The sequence below is a fragment of the Periplaneta americana genome, chromosome 6 (assembly GCF_040183065.1).
Source record: "Periplaneta americana isolate PAMFEO1 chromosome 6, P.americana_PAMFEO1_priV1, whole genome shotgun sequence".
Classification (NCBI taxonomy): domain Eukaryota; kingdom Metazoa; phylum Arthropoda; class Insecta; order Blattodea; family Blattidae; genus Periplaneta; species Periplaneta americana.
In genome coordinates, this window is record NC_091122.1 from 114,803,849 (window position 1) to 114,823,733 (window position 19,885).

At 34.5% G+C, this 19,885-nt stretch overlaps 1 protein-coding gene across 1 annotated transcript; it reads left to right on the forward strand.

The window, feature by feature from the left end:
- The first annotated feature begins 527 nt into the window (after positions 1-527).
- Positions 528-12,052, forward strand: STUB1 (STIP1 homology and U-box containing protein 1). The gene is made up of 7 exons (XM_069828765.1): positions 528-778; positions 976-1,174; positions 4,614-4,741; positions 7,212-7,331; positions 7,946-8,002; positions 8,149-8,265; positions 11,019-12,052. Exons 1-7 carry the CDS (start codon positions 659-661, stop codon positions 11,142-11,144), a joined length of 867 nt encoding a protein of 288 aa, XP_069684866.1. The 5' UTR covers positions 528-658; the 3' UTR covers positions 11,145-12,052.
- Positions 12,053-19,885: the final 7,833 nt, after the last annotated feature.

Consider the following 19,885-nt stretch of genomic DNA (forward strand, 5'->3'; position numbering starts at 1 on the left):
AATCAGCGAAATTATGCAGTCTCCCGAAGGGCCAGGAGACTATTGTTGATAGAAGGCTGGTGTAGGAAATGATGATGGGCTTCAGGTTCATTGTTAGCAAGGGCGGCTCTTATTCATTGTATTTCTTTATTGCAATCTAAAATTTCTCTCAATAGTAAAACAATTATCATTAAAGGAACTTATATTTTCTAAAAAAAAAAAAAAAACAAAAACAAAAATCGAAGCGAAAACAAACTTAAATTTTATTGTGACATAGGTCTAAGCACATTATAAAAGTAATAACAATGTATACTTTCTTACGCGCATTTTCAACTTTCACTATTCTTCTATATATATAAAGTAACGGGGAATGGTTACAATAGCTTTAAAACAGATACGATTAAACATTCGCATAAGGAATTATTTTTAATTTGTAACTTCATAATTTTACGACTCTATAATATAAAAATGTCGTCGCCTACGATGACCAGCATCATACAAAAGGTACACGAAAGCTGGTTTGGCGCATGCGCAATGAAATAGCCAATGATGGCGACTCTGCAGTAGAGGAATTCTGGTGCAGTGGATAGTTATTTTTGTTTACTATAACTCATATATCTAGCTGCTGTCAGCTGTTGGTGTAATTCGAGGAAGAAGTATCTTGAATTTGTAATTTAAGATGAGCAAGTATATGTATTCTACTGCTAATTTGTCTGACAAAGAATTAAAGGATCAAGGAAACAGATTGTTCAGTCTGCGAAAATACGAAGATGCTGTGTCTTGCTACACAAAAGCTATTGTACGTGTGCTAGTTTCACATATTTTCATAGGGATATATATGTTTTATATGGTGCATGTGCTACGTATTTTAACGATTCAACTAGCGAAACCTGACTAGATGCTGTATTTCAAGGTCGTCTTGTGTCAAGTGTAGTTTCAAAGTTTGTAGGCCTAATTACGAATATTTTTGTCTGACAACTATGCTTACAATTGCAGATTAAAAACCCAAATATGCCAACATACTTTACGAATCGAGCCCTGTGTCATCTTAAGATGAAACGATGGGAAGCATCGTGTCAGGACTGTCGTCGAGCTCTTGACATGGATGCAAATCTGGTTAAAGGTCATTTTTTCCTTGGACAAGCACTCCTTGAAATGGATAACTATGATGAAGCAATAAAACATTTACAAAGAGGTAAGAATATGTTATTCACATTTACAGACTTGATTTTCCACAGTGTTGTAATTTTTCATTAATATAGCCTACTGCTCCAGTTGCTTTTTGCTTTCATTAACTGCAAGTCAAATGTAGAGTAGACCTAGGCCTAGAGAATGTATGTAATGTCATGCCGTAGGCATAAAACTAAACAACTGATAGTATACACAAAATAACCCTAATTAGGTCTATTACAGTCCAGTACGAACTGAGAGCACAATCTTATGGTGGAAAGTAAATTTACAGAAGCAATTTTGTAGTTCCGTTCAATGTGGCTGTAGTCTGTCCTACATCTTTCAGATGGTGTAGTGCGGTTTTGTGAGAAAGAGACGGCGACCTTTTCTTGAAAATAATTTTCTCTTCAAAATGTCTCCTATAAAGTCTGCTACTCAACTTATTTCTGTATTTTTATTAGGCCTACTTACAATAGCCTAGATACAAAATGCGAATAAAAGCTTTGTGAAGACTAAGAATGTAAAATAAACTAAAGTAGCCTAACCTGAAAAAAAAACACGAAACACGACTTGTGTCCGATTTTCTTTACAGAATGAAAAGGAAAGCAAAGCAAATCAATAATTGATCTTAGATCTCGCTGCACATCACACATGGGACTGACGTTTGATTTGTGTTGCGTTATATTTCATGAATAAATTAAACTGAGAGGTGGTATAACTTTACAAATATATATATGCCTACTACTGTACATAGTAGTTGTTTTATAATTATTCTTTTCAGAAATTTTCCCTATTGTAGTTGTTAAGGGAGACTCGACAGAATTTTTCTTCCACTATTGTTCTCAATGCAAATCTAGGTTGTAAAAGAAGTGCATACAGACCACGAAGAAGATGGCTAGATGATGTACGGAAAGACCTTGCAAATGTGGGAATAAGAAGGTGGAGACTGAAAACTTAAGATTTTAATGACTGGATGACTGTCGTTAGGGAGGCAAAGGTTACACTATAAGGGCCGTTAAAATGTCAAAGATCTAAATCTGAGCTTTACTTACTTACTTATGGCTTTTAAGGAACCTGGAGGTTCATTGCCGCCCTCGAATAAGCCTGCCATCGGTCCCTATCCTGTGCTAGATTAATTCAGTCTCCATCATCATATTCCATCTCCATGTCGGCCTCCCAACTAACACTCTATATGCATTTCTGAATTCGCCCATACATGCTACATGCCCTGCCTATCTCAAACGTCTGAATTTAATGTTCCTAATTATGTTAGGTGGAGAATACAATGCATGCAGTTAACTTTATTCTCAAACACCCTTAACCTCTGTTCCTCTCTCAAAGTGAGAGTCCAAGTTTCACAACCATACAAAATAACTGGTACCGGTAATATAACTGTTTTATAAATTATCTGAGCTTTAAGAAAGAAAAATATCAGGTTATTGTAAATATGCATTTGCTTGTAGGGATATGAAAATTGTGTTTCTTCCAAGTATTAGGTCTTAAGGCTTTTTACATTTCCAACACTAACATTCTGACGAATAACCTTGGACTTTTTGCAGTTCTCTCTGGGTTCAATACTGCTTTATACATCTTACTTAACTTCATTCTACTCGCATGATTTTTTCAGTTGATTTGATATAGGCAGATACAAGAAAAGACTATTTTTTTGAACTGAAATACTGGTATGCATTTACGTGCACAATCAAATTTATGTCAATCCTAAACTAAGACATAATTTTCAAGGAATATTACTCTAGGACATATTTCAGAATGTTGCAAGCAGCATAACTTAACATTGTGCATGTAAAACCAGGTTGTAGTACTTACAGATTATGTAATTTTTCTGTGTCAAATTTCATGCAACATTGCCTGTGTCTAGGTTAAGATACAATTTAACAGAAGACTATCTGTTCATTGACCTGCTTCGAAAAATGTCTACTACAAAAAAAGTTTTATAAGTAAAAAATTATAAATTATGTTTTATTTAACGATGCTTGCAACTGCCGAGGTTAGGCCTATATCATTGTTGCCAGTGTGCCGTAAGTTTGTCCCACAGGAGTTCTTTTACATGCCAGTAAATCTACTGACATGAGCCTATCGCATTTAAGCATGTACTTAAATGCCATCGACCTGTGCTGAGATCAAACTCGCAACCTCGGGCATAGAAGGTCAGCACTCTACCAACTGTGCCACTCAGGCTGACCTATAAAATTTTCTTCTGAGGCATGTTTCAACATAACCAAATTAAAGACTAATACATACACTATTTTATAACATGTGAGATATCTTGTGCGCTCGTGCTTCGTTAGCTGAGTGAGCACTGCCTTCTCATGACTTGGGGCTACTCAATTTTTCGATAATTTTATATGCAAACTATAATTTCATGATCTTATAGTTAGTATGAGTAGCTCTTTTCTTTTAGTCCTATTTGTCTAGCTGTTGTGGAGATAAAACAATGTTCTCAATTTGAGAGGAGGTTTCAGCATGAGCTCATGACAGTCCCTTTGTGAGATTATGGGTTCAATCTTGATCAAAGGTGGTGGGATCTGTAGGTGTAATATGCACGACTTTCTTTGAAAGGAAGTAAAGTCATACTTTACGCTTCAATGAAATGAAATGCATAGGCCCTTAAATCACGTCAAAATTCAGTTATCCTGCCTGTCATCTCATTAGAGTTAAAGTGTGTTAAATGTGTCTCCACACTAAAAAAAAAAAAAAAAAAAAAATTCAATATTTTCAGACTAGCAGAATTTCGAAAATGACTTCATTGACAATTTCTAAAGAAATATGGGAACAACTAACTTCAGATGGTTTTCATATAATAATTTTGTTTTGTATAATTATGTGCCAAGGTATCAATACCAACTCCAGAGATTTCTATAGTTACATGCTCCATGAAATATTTGCTGTAGAAATTCTTAGAATTGATCTTCTGTAGAAGATGGTTTGGTGCAGTAATTTCCCATTGCCATTGTATTGGTCATCATCATCATCATCATCATCATCATCATCATCATCATCATCATCATCATCATCATCATCATCCTGACAAGTGTTAGGCTGAGTCGCCTGTTACTGTCTTGTTTTCTGTTTATCTCTTTTGAGGTCTGCCAATGGATCTTTTTCCCTTCGGTCGATAATTTAAAATTGCCTTTGGAAATCTGTTAATTAATGGAGAAATAGTGGATTGATATGAGCTAGATCTGCATTAATTTTAATGGACAATGAAATCTTAACACTTCCTACAATAATTAAATAACGTAATATTTCTGTGCGCTACTGATGTGTCTTTTAGTTTATGAAAACACCAGAAAATTCATACCGGTATATGAAAATTTCTGCTTTAGTCTTAGAGTGAAATATGTATGGACATTAAATTAAAATTAAACATAAGATTGAAGTATCATGTTATTATACAGCGTATGAGAACCTTTGATAAATGACATTGTTCTATGATGTTACAGCAAATGACTTGGCTAGAGAACAGAAACTTAATTTTGGCGATGACATAGCAAGTCAGCTTAGAGCTGCTCGCAAGAAAAGATGGAATGTACAAGAAGAGAAGAGAATAGCTCAAGAAATAGAACTTCAGGTGAATGACATCCATTATGGGGAAGGCATAATCCAATTATTGTCAAGGAAGCCATGAGCACTATTCAGAATTGCCCATTAGATACATTATTTTATAGTCTATAACATATTCTTCCTTTCACAATTTATGGCTATCACGGGGAAATATGCTACTCGAATTCATCCCATACCTACTGTCCTTTTATGAAATGGCAGTCTTGATTTGCTGTCTCCAACAATGGAATACAGAGACAGAACATGTTTTTTCTTAATATTAATATAACTTGACATGTTCAGTATAATCAATTTTAAAGTATTTATTTCTATACTAAACAAAATCGTATGTATTATTATGGATGCTGAACACATCTTACTTCAGAAGACATTTTTATATGGAAAAAAAAATTACTAATGAATCATTCAAAGCTTCTTTATTATTTTTTATGTTTCATTTTACTTGACCCAACAAATAACGGTAACAACATTTACAATAATTGATAGTTAACTACAACCAAAGAGAAATTATTCATCTCATTTTGTGCTGCTGCAACAAACTTCATGGTATGGCATGTCTCTTGGAGTTATTATTAAATTCCAAAAATTTGATTGTTTTATATCATTGTGGTGGTTTAGCCAACTGTCCGAAGACAGATTTAAATCTCACTAGTGGCTTGTGCAGCAAATGCTGCTGCAAACTAAGTTCGTTAGACGTTCAAATAAACATTTTTCAGATTTATTTTCAATGAAGAATACTTCTCTTTTTAATAGTTATTTGCTTCCATAATAATGAAACATACTCCCTCTGAATGGATTTTTTTTTAGGCCAAATACTTTCTTTTGAACCTATCCAACTTCAGTTTTTGAGTTTCAACGCGAAAACGCAAGTATCAATGTCAGGACGATAGCAGTAGCTATTTCAGGTCATTGTGGATTGTAGGCGAAAGTTAAAAAAATGTCAGATTTGCTAAGCTTTCGAACAATAGCATTTTCGTATAGCTGCTGTATGTAGAACTTGAAATGTAGAGCGTAAAATCATTTTATCCTACTAAGAGATCTTGCTGAAATGATCTGGAGACTACAAAATTTTCTATGCCTCTTATTTTATCAGTAAGTAATACCTTTTGATCTTTCCTTAGGAACTGTAATTTTTGCGCTCTCTCGAGCCAATACTGAAGACAATGACACATATCAATATCTACACTACACCGCCATTAAGTATATGAAAAAGACCCAACCCCACTGGGCTAATAAGTATAAAAATATTTGATTTTTAATAACAATATTATTATCTTACTGAAGTTTTGTAGTTATATATAGCAGCCACTTAGTAAATTATAGAAATGAAGATCTAAATTAAGATATTCTCTACATTTACTTATATAACCTCAAAACGTTTCACTTTCATGTCATCAATATAGCATCAATATTATGCACAATTAATGAAAAATAGATGCATCATGATATTAACTATAATAATATTTAATTTCTAATGATAATGTCATCAAACCACCTGAAGTTTCGTAGATTTGAATATCCAATACACAGCTGTATTCAGAAAATTGTTATACACTGCAGAATCAGTTTTTAATAACAAATTGAATTGAGCTCTAAATATGTCGGCAATCCTGCAGGTCATGGCCTTCGTGTAATAGCCTGTTGTTTATTGTAGTTTGTGTTTTGTTCTGAAATTCAATCAAGTCGGCCGTGATTCGATAAAATTAGTTCTCAAAACTGGCAACAGATGGATTTTGGAAAATAGGAAAATTATGTAGGAAAATTGACATTTTACTGAAAACTACTACTTTTCCGAAAAACTTTGGGTTCCAAGCTTCAAAATGAGGGGCCATTTATTAAAATCTGTTCAGCCGTTTTCCCGTAATTTCCATTACCAGTTCAAATTATATATATAGATATGTAACACCAATAAGGCATCACTTATGAGGCAACTAAGCCAGGAGATAATGGGGTAGGGTGACCAGTTCCTTTTCCCCCTCCATTGCATACATTGCTGACTAGCAACATATTACACTAATCACACTTCAGATGTGTACAAGCAGTTGTTCTTCCTCTGACACATATCGTCAAGTGAGATGAACTGCCTGATTATGAATGTACATATCAGCCAGAACTACAATCAGAGATAGTATCATTGGTACGATTCTGTTTTACAATAGCTTTTACTGAAATTATTACTAGTACATTTTTATTGAAGATTACCGTCAATTTGAATATTAGGAAGAAAAGAAAATTAAAGAGACTTTAGACATTGGACAATAACTAGTAAGAAGGAACAAAAATAATTCAAATTCACTTGAACAATTAACGCTCTTATGAAAAATGTCCGTAGTTTTTCATCTTACCAGTATTGATTTTTATTTGTATTTTACGAGCAATATGCTATACACTTGACTTTCACAAGCACTAAAAACCAAAAAGTGCTACATTATTCATCGTTTATAAATTGTACAACTCTTCTTTGCTTTTGTTTACAGTCTTACTTAAACAGATTAATACGAGAAGACACAGAGCGTCAAATTGAGAAGCTGCGACAAGAAAGTGGCAACAATGAAGAGCAAATTCAAGACAAGATAATAGATCTAGAACAACAATGTGTATGTATTACTCCTTGTCATTTCTGTATTTATACATAAGGCAAATGATCAACTGGTATTATGATTTACCAAATTTATAGTGAATTAAGAAATTACTTGGAAAAAGATACAATGGTATTGCTTGAAATCATTCTTACTGTATTCAGCCCTTTATGCTACAGTATGTTATGTGAACGTAGTTCAGCAAGACATCTAGTGCCAATTAATATTATAACGACTCCACACCTGTGGAGTAACGGTTAGTGCATCTAGCTGCGAAACCAGGTGGCCCGGGTTCGATTCCCGGTTGGAGCAAGTTACCTGGTTGAGATTTTTCCTGGGGTTTTTCCTCAACCCAATATGAGCAAATGCTGGGTAACTTTCGGTTTTGGACCCCGGATTCATTTCACTGGCATTTTACCTTCATCTCACTCAGATGCTAAATAACCTAAGATGTTGATAAAGCATCATAAAATAACCTATTAAAAAAATATTATGACGAAAAGAGGAATACTTAATTATAATCAAAGCACAGTAACAAAAGAAGAGAGAGATGTACTTAACAATAAATATATCATAGCAAAAGTGTGAATAAGAGGATGTTGACTTATAAAATTTGTGATTTTCTTCCACAGGATAACAATACGAGTGAGTTGAATTCAATATTTGCAAAAGTTGATGACAGAAGGAGAGTAAGTAATTTGTTTCTCAATATGAATTTCTCATAATTTTGTGATTAACATGATGAAGTCATACTGGATGGTGTAAAAGGGATATCTGTTGATACATCAAAAAGAAACTCTGTCTTTTTATACTTAATTTAGTACATTACTTTCAGAAACGTGATGTACCAGATTATCTGTGTGGGAAAATCAGTTTTGAAATCCTGCGGGAACCTGTCATCACACCAAGTGGCATCACATATGAGAGAAAAGATATAGAAGAACACTTACAGGTTCTTATTATTATTTATCTTATGTTAGCTGAAGAAACTTAGTTATAAGATTCAACCAGTAGCTTTAGTAACCTTTGTAATTTCATATTTATTATAGTCTGTATCATCTTTGTTTCCTTCTTCCTATCTCAGCATTTCTCAAACTGAGGGTCATTACCCCCAGGGGGTCGTGCCACATCAAGGGTGTCTTAAAATAAAAATAACTTAATGCGTACAAAAGGAGTAAAAACATTTTCAAAGAAAAACGAACACTCATTAAAAATACACTTACTTATTTACAAATGGCTTTTAAGGAACCCGCAAGTTCATTGCCGCCCTCACATAAGCCCGCTATCGGTCCCTATCCTGTGCAGAAGCGTCAGCACGTAGAGCTGAAAACCCGGGTTCAAATCCCGGCGCCAGAGAGAATTTTTCTCCGTTCCATTACTCTTTCATCGTAAGATTAATCCACTCTATCATCATATCCCACCTCCCTCAAATCCATTTTAATATTATCCTCCCATCTACGTCTCGGCCTCCCCAAATTAAAAATACATTACATTACAAATTGTTAAAACACATTTATTTCTTCTCTGAACTCGAATATTGATTTTTTTTTCTAAACTTTCAAGGACATTGCTTTGGCATGCGTTCATACCTGGTCAACAGTAATGAATTTTTCAGAGTACAAATTCCTCTTGGAAAGAAGAAAAGTAGAGATACTTTGTCATACCATTTTCATTTTGTAGTTTATCAAAGGACTTCACGATTTTGACTAAATTAATTTTTAATGACAGGTTCTTGATTTTTACATCGATCATACTTCTCGTTTCACAGTGCAGATTTTGTTTGGTCTTTTACTTTTTTAAAATATAGTTTAGATTGGAAGATTATTTTGCGTTATGCAGGAAGCACTTTGTGGAAATGATTTTGCTTACTCACTTTCGACTGTTTAAGGTCATAACATTCTAAGAAACAGCCTTTATATTAGCAGCCTATAGTTCATATTGTCGGGAATAGATGGCTCTACTGAAAAATGGCTGATAGTGTCCTTTTGTATCTGTTGTCACCTCTACTCTTGTCTGCAGTAATGAATTCTACCTAACAGGTTTCTCCACTTCAGGAGTGGAATTCAGATCAGCTATACTTCACAGAACTTCAAGGTCTTAGTTAACTATATCTGAAAACAATCTAAATCAGTCAATTAACCAGCATTCGCTTATTCAAAGGCAGGTCTTTCACTGCAAACCCAGCATTCTCCAGTCTTTCCTATTTTCTGCCTTCCTCTTAGTCTCCGCATAATATGATCCATATATCTTAATGTTGTCTATCGGCTGATATCTTCTTCTGCCAAGAATACTTCTCCCATTCACCATTCCTTCCAATGCATCCTTCAGAAGACAGTTTCTTCTCAACCAGTGACCTAGCCAATTCCTTTTCCTCTTCCTGATCAGTTTCAGCATCATTCTTTCTTCACCCACTCTTTCCAACACAGCTTCGTTTCTTATTCTATCTGTACATTTCAAATGCTCCATCCTTCTCCATATCCACATTTCAAATGCTTCTAGTCGCTTCTCTTCACTTCATTGTAATGTCCATGTTTCTGCCCCCATACAATGCTACACTCCACACAAAGCACTTACTAGTCTCTTCCTTAGTTCTTTCTCCAGAAGTCCGCAGAAGATGTTTCGTTTTCTATTAAAAGCGTCCTTTACCATTGCTATTCTCCTTTTGACTTCTTGACAGCAGCTCATGTTACTGCTTATAGTATACCCCAAGCATTTGAACCTGTCCACACAAAAGGAAATAACATTTCAATGGATACCTAGTCATTGTGGTATACCTGGAAACGAGAAAGTCGATAATATTGCAAAACAGGCAACATATTTGCAACCAAGACCTCTTCAAGTGATATCTCTATCCAGTGCTTTTGCTTCAGTTAAGTTTCATTTTACAAACCTATGGATGAACAATTGCCTCTCTTCTGACAAAGGAAAAATTTTACAGTCTGTACAAAAGAAACCAAATGACCTGGAAATGTACAAAAACTTGCCCAGACATGTTGAAACATTTTTAACAAGAGCCAGAACAAGTCACATTGTCACACAATTGTACCTGCACCGATTTCACATTTCTGATAATTCTACTTGTCTGTGGTGTAATAACCATGATGAAGATCTGGAACACATTCTTCTATATTGGCCATCCATAAACCACAAAAGAAGTAAATTAAAATCATCAGTACCAGTTGCAGAAGACACAGCCCTGCAGTATATATTGACTACACCCCAATTCTGGCTACTAGCAACAGGCATCTATAATGAACACCGATCAAAATACCCCTCATTTCTCGTGAAAAACAACAACTGAATAGACTGCAGTAGACTATAGTGGACTTTATGTTGTCAGCAAACAGCTGGATACATTAAGAAGATTGATTGATTGATAATGCTCACAGCTGTCATTTAGTTCCAGTAGCATATCCTTTACTATAGTCTCCTCTTCTGCTAACAATGCCATATCATCAGCAAATCTTATGCACTTTATTCTTCTTCCTCCTACTATCACTTCTCCCATGTTCTGAAAACAGTTCTTCACTAAATCCCCCAAATATATGATTAAGGACATCCTTAACATACTTGTCTCCCTTTTTTTGCTTCCTTCTGACATTTATTCTCCTATCGTGACTTCGACTCATTTCATATAAAGGTTATGATATTGTGCTGTATTTTATTTCATAAGAATTACTTACGAGTGTACTTTATTTTTCACAGAGGGTTGGACACTTTGATCCTGTTACAAGAGTGAAGCTGACCCAAGATCAGTTGATTCCCAACTTTGCGATGAAGGAAGTTGTTGATGCGTTTCTGCAAGAGAACGAATGGGCTTTGGATTACTGACAGGCTACTAATGTTAATCCTTCCATGTGTGTGGAGTTTTACATCCTGGACTGTGCACTGATCTTCATATGATTGTGAACGACATGCAAGATGACGTCTGTGAAAGTCTTTCAGAGAAGTTATCAATATATCATCAGACACGGCTGTGTTGAGACGAATGCAGTGACAACATTGGTACGAATGAATACAGGCCAGTGATTTGCTATCGTAGACTACCACAGGAAAGCAAGATTGCAGATGACATTGGTTACTTTATGTGATATTATTAAATTGGTAATTTACTTAAGTGCAAAGTTGTGCAACTTTTTTTTTTTTTTTAATTAGAATCTTGAATATTTCATCTCGTGTAAAGCTTGTAAAGAAGAACATTTTATGGAAAATTTCAGTTGCACAGAGATTTGGAAGGTGAACAGAATAATGGAGAAAATTCAGGCATCTAACTATTCACAAATAAGGATATCATTAGAACATGATCCTTCATGTTGTTGTTAATGCTAACATAAACCACAGGAAAGTTCGTTACAAATGTCACTGGCTGCCACTTTTTTTTATACAGCTGCTTTCTTCAATAGCAGTCTTCATGTACATTGTGAAACACCTTCGGAGCTAATTTTATACGCATAATTGTTCATTGCCAGTGAAAAGTATGAGCTTAGAGGTGAGTTTATAATTAAATAGTACGAGAGAAGTACAACTACGGTATTATATAATGAATACAGGTGCACAGCCATATAAAACTTATCAGACCATACAATATATATTCGGAAATTGGAGGCAAGTTTAGTAATAATAGTTATTTCTAGCCAATGCACATAATTTGAACTATCATTATGATAGTCCCCCATTCTTTTTTTGATTGGTAAGTTAGAAGTGTGTTAGGATGGAGTCTTTTCTTCTATGTGCATGGACAATGATGAGCCTATTACATGTTGGTGCTTAAAATCCCGAACTACTATCATCAGTGTGGCTGCTGTAGATGTAAGATTCGCCCTGAATAATAATATGGCGTCCTCCAAGTTTGTGTTTTCTCAGTGCTCTTTGATATTGAGCACACACTGGATGAATGAGTGGTATGTTCTTCAGTTAAGCAGCACTAACCTGTACACGTATTCTTCTATTTAAACTGAACTCTTAACATTTGTTCAAACGCTTGCATTACCCTTCTAAACAGTAATACCTCTCAGTTCCACAAGTAATTTTGCAATGATGAAGATAGTTTCTTCCTGCACATGGGACTTGCGAATGACACAGTGAACAGCGCACTTATCAAAATTATCCAAGTAACATGCTTTGGCATTTTGTATAACTTTCTGGGAGTCAGACTGTAATAATAGTTACTAATACAAGGTGAAATAATAAGTAAACCTGAAACTGCGCCTGGCCAACATTAATCATCACTCACTAATAGACAAATGCTTCGTTTTGCATGCACTTTGTAAAGGGGGTTACTGGTAGACAATCTCATGATTCGCAAACTGGATTGACTTACCAGCAGTTAAGATCAATTGACTTACTAACCTGTTATGGTGAGCAGTAGCTTGTATGGTATACTCAGAAAATATTTCTCAAAACCTAATTTCTGCCGTAATATTTTAAGCTCGTATAAGAAATAAGAATTATTCTCATAAAATTTTCTTCAAGCTTCCTCGGTAGAAAAAAAATCATGTATTCAAAATGGGACCCTGAAGGCCACGCTCATAAATCACAGTGTAATCACCAAAATTTAATGCATAACAGTTATTGAATGATTGATGGTGCATGCAGTGGTGTTAATGTACATAAATTAAATAATTATCTTCTTCCTTCAAGAAGTTGGCTATAAATAAAATCTTTGTTAAAGTAATACATCTTTACGTGTCCATAACATAGTAAAAAGTTATGGGTCCGATAATTATTTGATTACTGATACTATACTTCAATTTTTAAATTTATAGAGGAATGTTCTATGGAATTTTCTATGATACTTTCTCAATGACGATTGGTTGATGAATGATACAAAAATTCAATCACATGATTCACATCACATTTATAGGCTCTAACATGATTAAAAAGGACTATGCATGAATTGCATTTATTTCTGATCATTATTAATATTTGTTGATGCAGCACCAAGTAAGGAAGGTGGGCAAAGAGAGATATTTTATCTGAGAATTCATTTTCTGAAGTCCCATGATATTGGTAAAGAACTTTCTCATAGTTTTTGGAACATCAAACTCATTCTGTCGAATAAAAAAAATAACAGTGACACTACGGATTTCCACATACTATTCCACTTCATTTATACTCTACTTGCAGAATAATAAAGATACTAAAGACTGGAATGATTACTTGCTCAAGTATTAGAAATTATCTTTGAGCGTTGAAGGACAAATCTCTCTGTAAATGTAATTTTCTGTAAACATCAGGATAGCATACATAGATATGTGCAGTTTAAGAATAAAAATTGTAATTTTTTAAAAGTACCTCTGGGTAACATTTTCGTTACCTGAAATTGTATCCTTACGCTCATATGTAGATACAATATGTTAACACATTGAGTGTATGTTACTCATAAAAAATCCAAAGTTTTAGGAGTGTACTCAATAGTTAACAATGTACGCTGTTGTTTATGAAATAGTGAGAAAAAGAGGTATGTCAGGTCTTGCTGTTTTTCTTCTTTTTAGTTATGAACCTTTATTATTTTCTTTAACACCAGTATTTTTAATTTCAGTACATTTTAATATCAATAACAGTTGATAAGTGGAAGAAGATGGTAGTTTGATGATACAAGAGATACTTGTAAGAGTTCATCTATTTTGTATTTCATTCTTCATTCTTTCACGAAGGTCTGAAAAATTAGAAAAACTGTCTCGATATTTTTATTGCTTTCCATGTATGATTTTTTTTAAAGAAAATTAGACTTTCAAGTGACTCTTGATAAAAAAAAAAATAGAACATTTAATTTAACTATAAGTACATTTTAAATGTTATTGCAAATCCATTGTTTAGCAACATGAAACAATTGTGAAACTATAATCTCCCATCAGTCTTATGGTAAACACTTGGGAAGCAATGGTTATCTCGAAATTCTACTATGTATTCTTGATATTTAGTACCCTCTTTTGTGTAAATGAATCAATTATGAAGAAAGATGATAATATGAAGATACTTTTATTTTAAAAGTAAGATTTGATCAGATACGAAAGGACAACTTATGTGACTGATATACATCAAAGTTTAGTTTATTTTGCTAGTAAAGTACAAAATGTGTCTCATTATTTGCGACACTATATATATTTTTCTGTGCTCAATGTGTTAACACTGTGAAATCCCATTTAATGTTTCAGTTCTTGAATATCATTTACTGATCAATATGACATGTTTAAACTTGTAAAGTATGACATGTGGCATTAATGGAAAATATTGATAATATATTTTTAGAAAAAATAAAAGGTATCTTTTTAAATTAATATTGATAAGAACATAGCCTAGTATAGCCATACAGTATTCGAAGTACAGTCTGTACAAAAATAAAATTGTTTTGAACTTCGCCATACATTTTTTTATATCACAGTGGCTTTGCAGTATGACTCATAATATCAGCCATAATTTTAATACCATTCATTCATTCATAGTGTTCTATCCAAGGGCAGGCCTTTCCTATTTTCTGCCTTCCTCTTGTAATACCATTGTTTCCTTTTATTGTCGGACCATTGGATCTGTGCACCTTCAGCACTGTCGTTCTTGGAAAAGTTAACGCCTCTACTCATTATTCCACCAGCTTTCCTCCCACCACGTCAAACAGCAGGCCTTGCCGAATAGGGATGTTGCCAAATCTCCGTCATACAGTGTCGTATCTCTTGAATATTGCTTATTAATAATGTGAGGTTAATTATTACTTATTCATAATTTAATTTAAGTAGATCTAATGACGCTGATTGACTTCTGCAATTATTTGCAGATAATTATATGATTACGGTGGATATTTGTTGGTTAAATGGAAATTACGTGAAGGGAATCTTTCGTTTTTAAAGATTTATTTTGTAAGAAATGCTTCTAGTTTATTTTATTAATATTTTTATGAATTATAAAAAATAACATTTTCAAAATTAAAAAAAAAATTAAAATAAATAAATGAGATATTTCATAGAAATGTTTCTCCATGTCTTGTGAATGTAATCAGACAAAAAGCAAACTTAAAAATTGAGATCTTGTACTAAATTCTTGGGTTTGAAAATATTCCTAAAAAGAATAGAAAGCCAAAAATATTTGGGAGTTCAAAATTTGAATTTTGTTAGTCCTTCACATAGTAAACGTCCTCTCAAAATTTGGTTGAAAAAATTATTAGGAAAAGAAATTATCCCCTTAATAATATTTTTTTCATCACTTCATGCTACAGTATTAATGTTGAGTTGACAAGACTGGACTGCAAGTGCAAATAAACTGTCCCGAAAGAAGGCTCAAGATTGTGAATAGTGGGGGAGAGAAAGGGAGAGAGATAGGAGTGCAGGGAGAGAAATGAATTACCGAGGCTGAGAAGGAATTAGGGTTCAGTTCGCATATCTTACTGGGGCACAGATCCGATGGTCCGACAATAATTAATAAAATCAAGGTATCAATTGCCAACAGCATACCTCAGTATAGCAAGTTGAACTCATATTTTGAGATTTCACTTGGGCATAGATTCGAATCTTGCTTGGGCAGATTATCTGGTTAGATTCCCCCCCCCCCTCCCCCAAGCTTTTCCACATAAGACGAAAGATACATAATCACATAGCGAATATTTGGACTTATCTCACCAAATACTATTTCACTATCACCAATTCCAACAATGCAATGACTTGAATTCATGTTTTAATTGAAAAACTTAGTGCGAAATGGTTCACAAATACTAAAAATACACTTCTTTAAAAACATATTACAAATTTTCGTAATGACTTGAACTTCCACACTGTGTGTTCGAATGGCCCATCTGGTTGGCCATTGGAAGAGTGCAAACAGTCTGTGATTTTGGGTTCAATTCCCAGTCTTGACTAGAGATGCTAATGGTGGCAAAGATAAAAAATTAACCTAGTTCTTCCAGTTTCCTCAGTATTACAAATTTCATTCCACCAATTTCCACTTTACCTTCCCTTTCCTCTGGTTAGTCATCAAAAGATGAATGGTTGCAGAGTGGCATACAATGGTGCTGGACAAAGATATGCACAGCCACAATACTACTAGTTTGAAATGTCTTCTACTGGAGGGGTGTGGGGGGGAAATGACCGACATTGGCATTCATTGCAAAGTAAATTTCACGTATTATTATGTACCGGTACTCTTACAAGTTTCGTTTCTGTGTTGCGACGTACATATGGTGCAGAGCAAGCAATAAAACTGAATATTTTGTAATGTGTAATTATAAAACTGTTACTTCAAATAATACTCAAGACGAGTAATATGACATTACTTTCGAAGTGTGTGCTGTCAAACAGAACTAGATGTGAATAAAATACTACTTCCCAACATACTGAAGTAGCTCGGTTTGTTAAACAGTGGACTAAGGAAATCTCTATCTTGAAAGAATTGAGTCTGTGGAGAAGCTGATATATTTTATATTTTGGATTTCATTCACTGTTCATAGATATATATTTTTTAACATTATATCACATTTATTTTCTACAGCTGGTCAAAATTGTTGACCAGATATTCTGAATGTTTAGGTCAGTGGTCGTCAGCACTTGCTGAAATGTGCAAAGGGTACGCAGTGCTGTCCCGTGTGCACTGTCGTGTAACAGGGAGAGATAGAGAGCATACCCGCTAGCAACTATGGAGTGCACCCTAGTGCACTGCGTTTTCTGCGGGTAAGAGAGACTAGCCTCAGCATGCTCTGTGCTGACGACCCCTGGTTTAGGTAGTCCTGAAAAAGAAGTGTTTGGGCACCATTTTGGACTGCAGCTCAACAGTACCCCTCACTCGTTCCCCCTGGGTCATCTCATCTACTGTGACATCTCATTGAACATCTTTTAGATGCTGGGGGTGTGTCAGGCCATTTTCGGCCATGATGCATTTTGTCTCTGCCCACATGTTTTCGATTGTGCTGAGATAGCCCATATAAGGAGGCCAATTCAGAACCTCCACCTTGTCAACCAGCCAATGTTGCACTACCCCTGCCTTATTGATTGGCAGCTGATTCTGCTGGAAAAGAATAACCCCATTCTTGAACATATGTGAGCCAGTAGAGTCCGTGATTCTCAGAAAGCCACTCCTACATCTGAGGCCAATGTCCTTCAGATGGTTGCTTTCAGTTCTCAAACACCCAGAAAAATTGATGTTTTTCAGCTGAGTGGAATTAAGGACTAAATTTTCTCGAGCCAGGTCCACCAGCATAGCATCCTGTACAGTAGAAGAGGCAAAACCTGTCCTGTGATCTTATCATGTGCTGTGGCTGTATCACCAATGGGTATAGTGGAGGAAGACAGGTTTTTGTCTGGAATAGTCGTATCTGTAGAATCGTATAATATTAACCATCATGAAATAAACTCCCTTTTTGACAGCTCACATGCCAGGTCTCGCCTCCTCATCTGTATTTGGATTAAACATGCCACAATCCCAACTTTCATTGACAAGTAGAATTCCTGGAGACCCAGTACTGTGCTATCCAACCAACATCGGCTGGCACAAGCTAGAATTCCATAGTGACGAGATGTAGCTGAACTTGAAATATTCCCATTTTCAACCAAAACTATCACTAATTCCAGAACAGACTCCCTATGGCGAGGTGTGTAATAAATCACAGTATAAATGAGTGTTCTGGCTATAACCAATCAAATAGCTGATAGCTAAAAACAATAAATGCACCATGAAACAAAACAGGTTGCTTAGAAGCACACGGCTGCAGTGTCAGTCAAATGGGAGATTGTTTATAATATAAGTGTTTTTGTTTTGGGTAGACCAATCAGAATAGTATATTTAATATTAAATAGTTGTCAGAAACATACATATATCACCATACTAATACTTATAGGACACAATATGGGAAAAATATTACGACAATGATGCTGAAATACTATTAATATTACATGAAACTAAATACAAACTTATAATAATAATAAAAAAAAAATCAAGCAATAAAAAGGACTTAAACACGACACAGTAACTTTTATTTCGTAGTCAAAACATTATACCATTGAGCTACCACACACTGACTACAAGCTTTGCCAATATCCTTTCATTACATATGTATATGTATAGTGAACATCATAGGCGCTTAGAAAATTATTTGTTGTTAAATTCGTATATTTGAAGTTTCGTGAATTACGTAAATTAGAAACAGATAATGGCAGAACACGGTTAGGTTCGTTCTAAAAGCTTGGAAGGGAAAACAGTAAGTGGAATCATAAAATGTATGATACAAAATTTCTATACAGCTGTATTGCATGGCAGCCATGAGATGTCACTAAGCCAGTAATTTTTTCTTTCCACAAGTGCACGTAGGTGCCATCAAGGATATCCACTTGGCAAGACTAATACTAGTCAGATACCCTGTTGGTACTCAGAGATAGTTAGTCTATCAGGTGACCATTAGGAACTTATCTGGGGCTGAAAATCCACCCACTAGGGACTTAACCTATCTTAGTCTTTCTGAGGGTTCTATGCATAATGGATCAACTATGATCTGAATGCAGAACTTCCGTCTGCCCCTACATACATCTTTCTAAATAAAATGATCTCTTAAGAAACATAAGTAATCAATAATTCATTTAAACTTATATGTTTTAACACACATTTCAGTAGCAGTAGAAAATGGTCTTTAAATTCTGTACTGAATGGTGCTATTGTATTGAAATGCTTGCATGTGAGCTGGAGGCTAAATCTTTTTCTCCTCCTTAATCCCTCATCTTAAAAGAAAATATATTTTGTAGACCTACTAAACTATATTTTGCTCGGTTTTGTAACTGTTTAACAGAAAAAAAATTATTTTAATGCTACTTTTAAGTCCTACTTGGGAAACATCTGATTTATTAATAAAACTGAAAGCCTGTGATGCTAACCATTTGGCTTTACTAATGAGAACTGAAGAGTGAAACCATGATTCTTTATTTAAGTGGAAGTAAACAATTATAAAATATTAAATGGGATTTTCACCTCTTCTGTCATTTATAATAAAGCTTAAGAGAAGATAGGATTTTTATCATCCACACAAGAAAAAAAAGCATGCACAAATTACTGTTTATAGAATATTAAGATTATCGTTACTTTTTTACTTCATATTTGAAAGCTTAATTCGTTTATTTTTTTGTTTGTGATAAATATTTTAATACTCCTATCTTCTCCTTTACAGCTTTTCCATCTTAGACGTTTTATGTTGAGGTGACCTCAGAATACCTGCATTTGACAGTTTTTTGTGTGTGTTCTAGATAGTGTATTAATAGGTTTTATCTTATTTGTAGAAGTGTTCATGAGTTATATGAAATGGTTTGATAACTGGCTAATAATAATTCAGTTATATGGAGAGAAAGGGCTCAATGAGACATAATGTTATCACCATTCATTGAAAGTTCTGCCCTTCTCGTTAATGATGGCAGCAGAAAACATTACAAATGACATATAATGACCTGTCACTTGAATTTTTGTTACATAAATGATCTTAACTCAGTTTATGTATTTTTCAAAGCTTACCGTCCTGAGACTTCAGAATTTTGCCAAATATTTTGGCACATATCAAACTACTGTATGTGACATTATCTGTTTCAAAGTTGATCAAGATAAAGTGAATCAGA